Raw genomic sequence first — 11,251 nt, forward strand, 5'->3', positions numbered from 1 at the left:
TAAGAAGAATTAGCCCTTCAAAAATTTTGTTTGCTAAGAAAGAATTATATGAAATTGTAGGCATAATTGTTGGAGGGAAAAGAGGGAGTTTGAACTGTATTTATACGGTCGGCGTGGCGCGCGTTTGTGCCTCTGGCAATCTTCCCGCTAGAGAGCGCCTCGACGGACGAATACCAGACATTCCAGCGTAATGTTTAAGTAGTGGGGAATCGAGGCTGGCTCTCGTGTGTCAAAGAGCCTGTGTTCCTTGTGTGTTCGACCGCATACCATTAGATTTTCCATCGTTTTCAATGAAAATACGTACTGTGCGTTGGCTCGACGTGCCAGCGGACGTCGCGCCGGATGTTTGATCCTCTGTTCGTCAGCCTGTCAATGCAGAAACATCGGTGAGTGAATCATGGAAATGGGGGGAAGAACCACCTTAAGTTCGATTTACCTTGAGGAATGCGTGGCTTGTTCCTTTTTTTTCTTCACGCTACGTCGCATTCCTCTATCGATTCTTGCCTCAAGACGGGCGGAGAGACGAGGGGTACGTTTCATTATGCTCAGTCGGTAAAAAAATTATAAAAATCGTTACCGATTTATCGTCTACTTTCTATTAATCCTGCTTTTTGTTCTTCTAGTCCAATTTTCGGCACAATTACAATTTTTTCTAACTTCTCAAGTTTGAAAAAACATACAGAAGTATTATTGCGGCACTGATATGCATGCTTTCTCATTTTTATTTTACATTAAAGATTTTCTTAGAATGTATAAAGTTGGTAAGAAAATTACTGAAATGATCACCGGTCGTCTACTTTCTATTAACTTTGGTCTTTGTCCTTTTTGGCCCAATTTCTTTCTTTTTTTAATTTCTCATGCTTGCAGAGGATACAGAGGTATATTATTGTTGTATTGATATGCATAGCCTTTTGTTTGAATCCTGTGCAACAACTTTTCTTAGAATATTAAGTCTTGTTAAAACAAGAATGAGATTGAGACATAAAAATTCATGAACTGCAGCAATGATGCAGAGTGATTTTCAGAAATTATTCTTTTATCAGGCTTTCTACGAAAAATGTTTGTTACAGATTTGAACTTTTTTAATTATGCCCGCGCGTTTGCGTGTATGTTGTTACATGAGACTGGAATTCGCGTGCCCGGCGTTTCGTTGATTCATCGCTTTCGATGAATTTCATTTAGCGAGGCACGATTATTTACTTCTCTGACTTGTAATCTTCGATTGAATGTTTATCAGCTTTTCAATTTATCAGTAACTCTACATTCCAACGAGAGATTAGTATTTAAAAAAAGATATTGTTGACAAGATACGTTTCAGGAAGAATCTAGAAAAAGCTTGCAAGAATATCGGAGTGGGAGTAAAAGTATTTGATCCAAATTACCAGATTATTGGCTTCCTTTTACTCCAATTGGACTTTAATACTCGTCCTTCTAAGTATACTTATTACACTAGAAAAACAAAATTTCACTTTTGTTATTACTATCGAGTACGAAAAGTATGCATTCACCTTAGATAATTCTTATTTTTGCCACGGAAACAGAAAGGAGTCGATGAGAGACACAATAATAGGTTGAAAGTACTATTTAAGAGGCATTGTTTATGTTGTTAGAAATGAAATTGCGACGCCGGTTGCATGGAAGTTTGGAAAGAGAGCAGGAGGCGCGATACGAGAGTAAGAAGAGGAACACTGTTACTAGTAATAGCTTTGAGCATGCCTACATAATTCGGAGTTATCACTGTACAAACATACACACAAGTATCATCGATCAAGTAACTCTTAATATCCTCTTAGCGTTTATTTCCTTAAATAAAGCTTTGTATGTAAAAAATACAAGATCCTAAAGGATTTTCTTTCTTTCAGCGGTGATATAATTTTCGATGTCACGACATGTCACACATGGTATATATACTACCTTGCATAAGTATTTGGACACTTGTTGCAATTCAATCAAAACATTGGTATCTTTATTATATTTTCAACATTATAACAGGAGAATGTCTCTCTATTATTAATTCTTTACTTCTTGCCTTAATTGCGACCAAATGTTCTGCTAAACTGAAACAAGTAATATACCGACCATTGATCAACTTCTATATTTATCTCTAATAAATAGCTTATACCTCATAAAGTCCATGGAAACTTTTAGAATATGGTTGGAAACATATATTCCGATCATTCTAAGATGTCAATATTGAACAGATATATTTCATCAAGCTTCGATCATTGCTTTTTTATTTACACTACGTAGTACCAACTATTAATGTTACCAATGTCTACTAATTGTATGTAGTTCCCTGAGATAAAAGATCAGAAAATTAGATCGAAGAGCTTTATTTGAACTATTTTATATACTTGCAATAATTTGCAAGTCTCTAAATACTTACCCACTATAATATACGTTATTGAATACATCTCAAATCAAATATATATATATAAGTCTATATATGTATATAAAAGTGGTAAGAACTTTTGTTCTAATCTAATAATTGGAGAGTAATTCGAAGCCATTACTAGTCGGTATGTTAACGGTGGGTGGAGTGGGATCTGGGATCGAGTGGATACGCGTGGGGACTCGCGAAGCGGCGTCGGGTGGGCTGCACGCGAAGAGGCGGAGGACGCGGGCGGTAGACCTCTGGTGAGGGGTCCGCATTCCACAGACAATGTCACGTTTTTTAATCCCCGTTTTACTTTATTTGTACTGGCTTCGGCCGCGAGGAAGGCCCCCAAACAGTTAACTTCGACTTCTGTCCCCAGAGAGCAGAGATCCTCGTGACGGTGCCGTGGTCGTCAGCGTTCTATCGCGGGAATTTCAACCCGTGTGTCGAACACCTGCTGCATCTCTACCTCGAGAAACACTTCCTATCTGAAGTTCAATCCCGCGGACAAGTGAAGTTCTTTTAGAAATAAAAACTAAAAAGGGTGAAATTGGTGGATCAAGGATACCTTTGTTCAAGTTCTCGAAGAAGAAGTACGAGAGAAGAGATGTCCGCCGTCGAGAGCGCCTTGGACGTCCTCTCCAGGGCGGCTACCATGGTGCAAGGTCAGTTTGCCTCGTGACTTAAGCTTTCAATGGATTGCTGGTGATTGTTCGTGATTGTTGATTGATCAAGCTCATAGTGGATCGGAAACTGAACTGGGTATTCCATAGCAGATTGTTATTTAGCTCGATATAGATCACTGGTACAACAATCAGTTGTCACCGTCACCAGTTGTTATTTCAAAGTATGATCGCATTATGATAGAGGGCTAAGGCTATTCTAATTGTACTGTTTCAAGGTACAGGATATTACAGGATAAAATACAATGTTTTAACGAGTGTCAAATTGTCTTCGTAATAAAGCGTAGACTTGCGTTACGTTACAAAATGAAAACTGGAAGTAAAACTAAAATTATGGGCAATGGAATGTGTTGGCTACGACCGTGGAATTTAGATTACGTGATGTTGTTGATTATGCTTTCTGCAGTACTCTGTATACGTAAAATTCGCGTTAATTTTACATACTAGTACGTACAAAAAGTTTTCAACTTTTGCGCATTATAATCTTACGGTAATAGAAGAAAGTGAAGAAAACGTAATTAACCCGTCAACCCAATTTCCATGAAACCTAAAACCAGATCATTTTCAGATATCCAGTTTACCATGTTATGCTCCAAAGTTTTTACCCAGAAGCATTCACACTTCCTCCAGGAAATTTCCCAGTCCACGAAGGCGATTAAAAGGTCTCGTTTCCATGACTAACCGCGGCGAGATAAATCACGGCCCGTCGAACGAATCGATGGAATTTGTTCGGTAGGGTTGTTGAGGATCTATGTAAGAAGAGAGGAGGCCAGTACGAGCCCGCATTCCTGCGAAATGCCAATTTCGCGTCGAATTAGATAACATTGTGCGGCGTTTATTTTAGATTCGTCGCGTTCGCGACTCCTCCGACGGACTCCTTGGCAAGAGCCTCGAACGAGTCTCCTGTGACGTTTCATTTCAATCAGTTAAACAAACGAAACACAAACATTAACAAACATTAAACAAACATCAAAACAATTTCATTCTACTCTCGGAGCACGTTTCGATTAATCTTCTTGTCGAAAGGAGTCAGTCTGATTATTCTGTATTCTTAAAGCCGCTTCTCACAGTATCACGAAACGTTTGCTAGCTAAAGTGTGTCATTTTCGCAATAGTCTACTGTGTAATCGACCGTAAACAATAGTCTTCTCGCGTTGGAATAGTTGAATCATTCTATTATGTTACGAGCTTCATTCTGGTATTTTAATTAACGAAGGCACGATGGATTTTATTATATCACTTTTGAATCATGTTGAGATTTTAGTTGTTTCGAGTCCCGAAGCTATAGAGGGAACATAGGAGTGGAACTAGGTTTCTTATCGAAAACTGATTCATTGGTATTTGATAAAACATAAATCATCGTGTGTCCTCCTCGTTTCTCTTCCATTTAAGAAACCCGGTAATATTTTCTTCAAAATGCAAGAGGAGTTTCGAAGAGAAAATAATATCTAGTTTCTTAGTTGTAAATCTAGAAATTAATTTCTTACTTTTACAATATTAAAAAGAATTGTTCGTATCAAATTTTATAAGGTCCACAAATTCTTATTATTTAAGAATATCTACCTTCCATGGCTTCTTTTTAAATTGAGGGTGTAAATCAAGGAGAATTGATTTAAATGACACGGTGAAGAATGTGTATGGTCAGAAAAAGGTGTAGCTGCAAAGTGTGACGCATTAGAGAAAAGGTTCCACTTTCGAGGGCAATCGGGAGCATGACGACGCGTTCGCGGCGATGATTTTCATAAATCATCGAGTTGCTCCTCTCGTCTCTCTCTCTCTCTCTCCTCTCTCTCTCTCTCTCTCTATCGAAACGGACAGCGAAGCATAACGAGCTCCGGTTCTCGAGAGTGTGACTGGTTCCTCCTGTGTGTGGTTTGTTGTGATGGAATGCCGTGCCTCGAACCTGTTCCGAATACCAGACGTAGTTGCATCTGCCTGCGGATGATGGCGCATTCTGTGACTTTCTCGATGACCAAAAATACGTTTGCCCGGTCGGTTCTGCTAGTTATCGGCGTGGTCAATGATTTCAATATGATATCAGAGGGTAAATTCGAGCAACTTGATTTCTCGGTGATCTTACCTTTGTAGATTTAAATAGATTCACTATCGTACTTGTCAATTTTTAAATGAACCGTGGATCCGAATCTTTTTATTTTGAATACAAAGAAGCTCAAGCAATGTACCAATGTAGAGAATAGAGATTCCGATATTTTTTGGGTTTTTGGGAATTCTACAAAGAGAGATGATTTTTTTTTAAATAAGTATTATTTCAATTTTATTTGTTACTAGAAAATAGAGAGCACCGTTTCGATCGATATTTAGATATTAATTTTCACTACGTGTAGTTAGCAGGTTTCTTTTTAATTCAGCACATTCCATAAAATGTGAATTATGCTCGTCTAGCAAGAATATCAAATATATATATATATATTTCAATTAAATTCAGATTTTTGAAGCACGAGGAAGAAATATAGCAAGCGTGTTCGAAATGTATTGAAGTATTCGACGAATTCACACCCACGAAACCGCGATTCGCTGGTGTACGGACGTCTGATAACCATACGCGATTACCTGGTTGCGTTGCTATTAAAATGCCTAGCATTCCTCCTCAATGCCTCACGATTCCTCGAGGATAACTTGCCACCTTGATCTTGCTTAGGTATCACACGACTAACAATAATACAGAGTTCCATAGCTTGCCCAAATCGATAGGCTTCAAGGTTGTTGACCTATTCTCACTAATTTTTTTTTATCTATTCTCTAGACTCTGAGTCGAATGCGTGAAATATATTTGAAAATAATTAGATTCATGTTGCTTTTTCCATCTTCGAATACTAATTCTTGAAGCATAGGTAGATACAATTACAACAGAATATATTATATTGTAATAATATCCAAGGTCGCCTATACCATTATTGAAATTATGGATTTCTTTTATGGTAACAACGTTGATATTCACAGAGCATGTAATTATTATTTTAAAAATGTGTCGAAAGTACAGATACGCATGTGTTATTGTCCAAAAGTGAATTAAAAGAAGGGCATCGAAGGTACCTTCGAGACAACCGACAGTATTCGAATTCGAGTACTTTACAGAACTAATGGAAGGAATCCAAGGATCTTTATCAGGCGAAATTTTTTCGCCAACGTGACGGCGTTAGACGTAGTGTGCACGTGTACTGGACGCACATGTGCATCGATCGCTTACCTGCTACGGAAAAAAAGGGGAAAGAGGAAGAAGAAAGAGGAAAGAAGCGAGTTAGTTGGCAAGAGGTGCCTGTATCCCTTAACACTCATACTGTTGTAGCCAAATAGCGATGGCTTTCAATCACACACCTTTCGAATTAATCCTAAAACAAGCATTGGATAATACTCAAATCAGGAAATGTTAAACCGTCCATTCTTCTATATGGTAAACTATCTGAATTAATTTCCACGCTATATTTAATATAAAAATTAATTACTTTTTTAATAGGGTTCTCAAAAACTCCCCTTCGAAGTTTCCGAAGATAATCTTACCTTAGGACTAATATTAGAACAACGCTAATATCGGGATTCTACAAGCTCTAGAAAGTTTCAAAAGACACTAATCTGTATATCTATATCTGTATCTATATCTACATATATATACTACATCAGAAGAAATTTGTTCAAGAATGATTGATAAAACGGAGCCATCGCTAGATCCAAGCGTGCAGACCGTGTGCATGTGTAAAAGGCAAGCTTTACCAGCTGTGGAGGGGGCAGACGACGGGACGAGGCGGATGAATGAATGAATCTTAAGACAGTCGTGTTAAGAGGGGCATTCACGAATCCACGTATCTCTGACTCTGTCTATCTTTCCAGAAAACTCGTATCCAATGTCCCCAGTCGTTCCGTATCCTTTAACGTGCTAGTTTTAACAATCGGGTGATCCTCCAGCCTGGGTCATACTTATAAGAGCCAATGGTCCTGATTTCTGGCCGACGACCAGTCGAATTCGTCGATAGATCGCGTCACGCCGCTTTCTTCGAGTTCTCCTCGAGGCTACCAGGACATCATGGAAGCCACTTTCTTCGGTGAGAAGAAGATCCTCCCATGGAAAGGATATTCCACGTATTCTATTCTCTGAAACCGATTTCGTAAAAAAAGAGAAAAAAAAACAAGGAGAAGATTGTAAAAAGTGGCTTGAAATCTGTGCAATTTTTATAACTTGATGGGAACCAGTCGGTGGTTCGCGATATTCCGCGCTTCTTCAAGCTCTATGGACCGTCTGTGAGAGAATAAGAGAGGAGGAATCATTGATTTATGATTAATCTTGTTGGTATTCATGGTGGTTGCAAGTTGAGTTCATGACACCTGAAGATTTTTCGAAGCATGGAGATCTCGCCGAGGAGAAGGTGTTTCTGGCAGCCGTGGCTCACTACGGAGAACTTTCAAACGGTATACAAACCCGGAGGTACGTGAGGAAACGTTCTGGATCGTTTATGGGATGCCCTTTCCCCGAACCTTCTCATTTAGGTTCGCTAAATAATTTTTATACGTATGTGAATACTAACTGTTAAAAGGATCTGAGGCTTCAGAGAAGTGGTACTCTCCCATGGTTGGTACTCAACGTCAAGTGTAAAAAAAGAAGTGAAAGAACAGTGTAATTAGATGAATTCGAAAGTGATCTAATTGTAATCTGATAAATTGTATTTTATATGCATCTGTAATGAATTCAACTTTTTATTTGAAATTAACTAGCTTCCATTAATATTTCAGAGCTCTGGCCGCTGGTTTCTTCCGTAAATTAAACTTGTAAACTGGTCTCTTCTGTTCAATTCGACGAAAGTATGGCAGAAGCCAGCAGCCAGATAGTTAATTGAACGGAACGATCTCGGCTTCGATCCACGCGTTCTGTCCATTCATCTTTTCCCTGGCCGCTAGCTCATCCTTTGCCTTTAAACCAGTTTGACCGTCTTCCTGACGATCCTCTCACGGCTATTAGGCACTTCCTGCCCCATCCTGGGAACCAGTCTCGTTTCTCTGCTCACCCTTCGCGTTCTCCTCTTCCACCTCTCTCTTTTATTCTCTTCGCACTCCTCCGTGTGTTTCTCGATCGTTCGAGGGGTTGTTAGATCGATTTCCGATTTTAGATATCGCAGGAAACGGAAATAGGTGATCTGTGATGTTTTATAAATAAATTAAGTGCGATGCCGGAGGCTCAAAGACAGATTTACTTGATCTCTTCATTCTTTAATGATCGTAAGATCGTTTCGAGAATTATAAGAATGAATATAGTGTAGGAATCGCAGGGTGAATCAAGGATGGCTTGAAACCCGGACCATTCGCTGCTTCTCCGAGCTATCGATCATGATTTATAGTTGTACGTGCAAGAAAAAGTCGAGGATAGATACATGCAGTTTAGGAATCAGTATAGTTTAAACTATATGTCTATAAGCTTTATCTATAGGAAGAGGAAATGAAGATTATTTAAAATATTAAACAACCTCGTTATTGCATTTATTTACAGAGACTCCTCTAAAATATAAAGAAACACCTCCAACATCCTGACAATGACCGTTGTTTCTAATCTGCGAGAGTCCTCTGTACTTTTATGTCCATTTAAAAACCTCCCTTTTAGAGTAAAAGTAAATCCCTTTTTAAAGAACCTCGAACAACCAACCAGAATAGTTACAACATAAAAAAAACAACCATTCCGCAAACTAGCAAGCCTAAAAATGTATAAACTTATAAAAAGTTTCATTTAGAAAAATAGAATTCTCAATCTGAATAATATGTTAAAAGCACAGAGATCAAAATATCTGAAGATTTTTATCCATTGTGCAGAAGAGAGGCCGAAGACGACGAATCTCCACCGGAAGCCGAGTAGCGCGTGGCGTAAGGAGCGTAGGAGGGATCCTATCCAAAGTGAAGCTCTGGACATGTCCGCAGCCAGGGTCCATCATCATCATCATCACAGCAGGCCCAGCGTGATTGTTCCTACCACACCGCAACCTGGTAAGCTTCTGCTTGCGAATTCTACGCGAATTCGTTAGGCGAGTGGCTGGCTGCCGTTGTTCTTGGCCTCGCGGGGGGCAACCAAGAACAGGCTATTGTCTGACGCATGGGGTGACTGCGTGCTTTGACAATGTGGCGTGATGCACGTCGCGCAGATGCTTGGCTTGAATAGAGGAATAGACGATTCACGTTAGCTACAAGCTGGAATTCCTCCGAGAAGTACTCTGAAAGAAAAAAACCAGCTAAAGTTTTGAATTTTTTTAAATAAAATTGAGTTAGCATGGATTGAGAATTAGTTTGGCTAGATTTGAAAGTAAAAATGGGGTGAGAATTCCAAACTGAACATTTTAATTTCATTTTGTTATTTGTCATTAATAAGCTTAGTAGAATTGCTATTAATAGCCTTCGGTATTAATTATTTGTGATATTAAAAGTTTCTTCGCTACGTCAAACATTTTTGGGGTATGTTCTATGTCATATTTTATGTTGGATGAAATAGTAAATATGTACTGTTTACCAGGAACAACTATCGAGGACACGGCAGTGACGCCCACCCCATCACTGACGCCGTCGGCGGCAGCAGGAGGCCAAAGAACCGGGGTCAGAACTGTGGGTGGTGTGAGTGACCCTGCAATAGACGAGCATTTCAAGCGATCTTTAGGCCTAGAAGAGTACGCTGCAGTTTTTAACGCCACCACTACTGACAAAGAAGCAGGCCTCAGTGGTACGTCATTGTCTTATTTTATACAAGGCAGGAAGAGTTAAACAAGGAATTTATAAAAATTTAAAAAAACTTTTTTAGTGGATGATCACTTTGCAAAGGCTCTTGGGGAAACCTGGACAAGGCTGCAGGCAACCAGCAGAAGCAAGGACTCGACTTAACTGCCGGACAGTTAACCAAAAGTCTTCACCATCATCGTTACGTTGTTGCTGTTGCTTCTGTTTTCTTCATTGTGACATCCAGTGTGGTTCCATTACCTGTTTAATTAACCCATAAATTAACGTGAAATCGCTGTTAATATCCGTAGAAGAAACAGTGGGAGCAACCAATGAACTCTGTATTAATATTATTATAATATTATTATTATTACTATTATTATTGTTTGGTTCGCGTGGGAAGCAGAACGAAAGAGTACCTAAGTGTCCTTGAAATGTCATAGATGCTCTTGGGTGCAATCGACGGCGTACCGCGATTTTTCTAACTTCTTGGGACAATTGTACTCGAGATACTGTATATATAGACGCGTATTCTTTTAATCATGCCATCATCGCGGCCTCAGAGGCCTCAAGTTATTTATTATACGATGTTCCATACTGCCTCGCTAAATACTAGATCCGTTCATTCCTTTTGACTTCTTTTTGCTGCAGTAAAAATTTGAAGAAAAGAAGACTTTTAAGAAAATTAACGAAGATTAATCTTCTACAGTTCTAATTGCATTCTGTGTGTAATTGTGCCGAATTTCTGATACTTTAGTCTTTCGTTATAAATATACGTTTTCCGTAATGTCCACCAATAGTATAAACGGCACGAAGAGGAATTGTATTTTCCTCTAAAATTAAAAAGATGATACTGATAAAGAATAAAACGTCGAATTCGGTTCGATGTAGGACCGTATGGAATTAGAACTACTGCAGCTGTTGGAAGAGAAAGTATAATGAACGGTGCGACTTGTACGTAATTAATTATTCGCCTAAACGTATTACGTGTACATATATATGTACTTAGTATATATGTATGTATGTTACATATATTTCGCAATACATATATATATATATAAGTAATGCGTATGTTGTAATTATAGAAAACCGAGAGTCTTTATAAAGAACGTAGAGGATAAGCACGAAACCGTATAAATTGAACCGGTTGTTGCACAAACTTGTAACACGTGTTCACCTCGTGTAACTATATATATAATTATATATATATATATATACACATTGTATCAAAGAGAAGAGAAAAAAGAAAACGAAAGAGGATACATAAGAAGTCGACTGATGATATTTTTAATACCAATCTTGCTGCCGAAAACACGTATCCTTCCTACTCCAGTAGATCCCTAGTGGTCGATGATGAAGATTGCTAAGAAGAGTAGTACTGATTTCAAATGGTGCTAGGAGGTTTATCATAAACCCCAGCACGCACAGAAGTCAGTACCTCTGTCTTCTTATTGTCTTCAGATCCTCTTCTCTGCCGATTTTCAGTGCTCTC

The 11,251-nt window shown here is 38.7% G+C and overlaps 1 protein-coding gene across 2 annotated transcripts; it reads left to right on the plus strand.

Moving 5' to 3' along the window:
• The first annotated feature begins 24 nt into the window (after positions 1-24).
• Positions 25-11,026, plus strand: LOC117242602 (transcription cofactor vestigial-like protein 4). Of its 2 annotated transcripts, XM_033509416.1 has the most exons (6): positions 25-386; positions 2,757-3,042; positions 6,982-7,498; positions 8,872-9,042; positions 9,563-9,766; positions 9,845-11,026. In XM_033509416.1, the coding sequence occupies exons 3-6, from the start codon at positions 7,417-7,419 to the stop codon at positions 9,922-9,924; spliced, it is 537 nt and encodes a 178-aa protein (XP_033365307.1). In that variant the 5' UTR covers positions 25-386; positions 2,757-3,042; positions 6,982-7,416; the 3' UTR covers positions 9,925-11,026. The 2 variants fall into 2 exon arrangements, with proteins under 2 accessions (XP_033365307.1, XP_033365308.1); XM_033509417.1 differs by lacking the exon at positions 6,982-7,498 and having other exon boundaries at positions 9,845-10,302.
• The last annotated feature ends 225 nt before the right edge of the window (positions 11,027-11,251 follow it).

Source organism: Bombus vosnesenskii, unplaced genomic scaffold (genome assembly GCF_011952255.1).
Source record: "Bombus vosnesenskii isolate JDL3184/JDL3185 unplaced genomic scaffold, Bvos_JDL3184-5_v1.1 scf7180000016274, whole genome shotgun sequence".
In the NCBI taxonomy this organism is placed as follows: Eukaryota; Metazoa; Arthropoda; class Insecta; order Hymenoptera; family Apidae; genus Bombus; species Bombus vosnesenskii.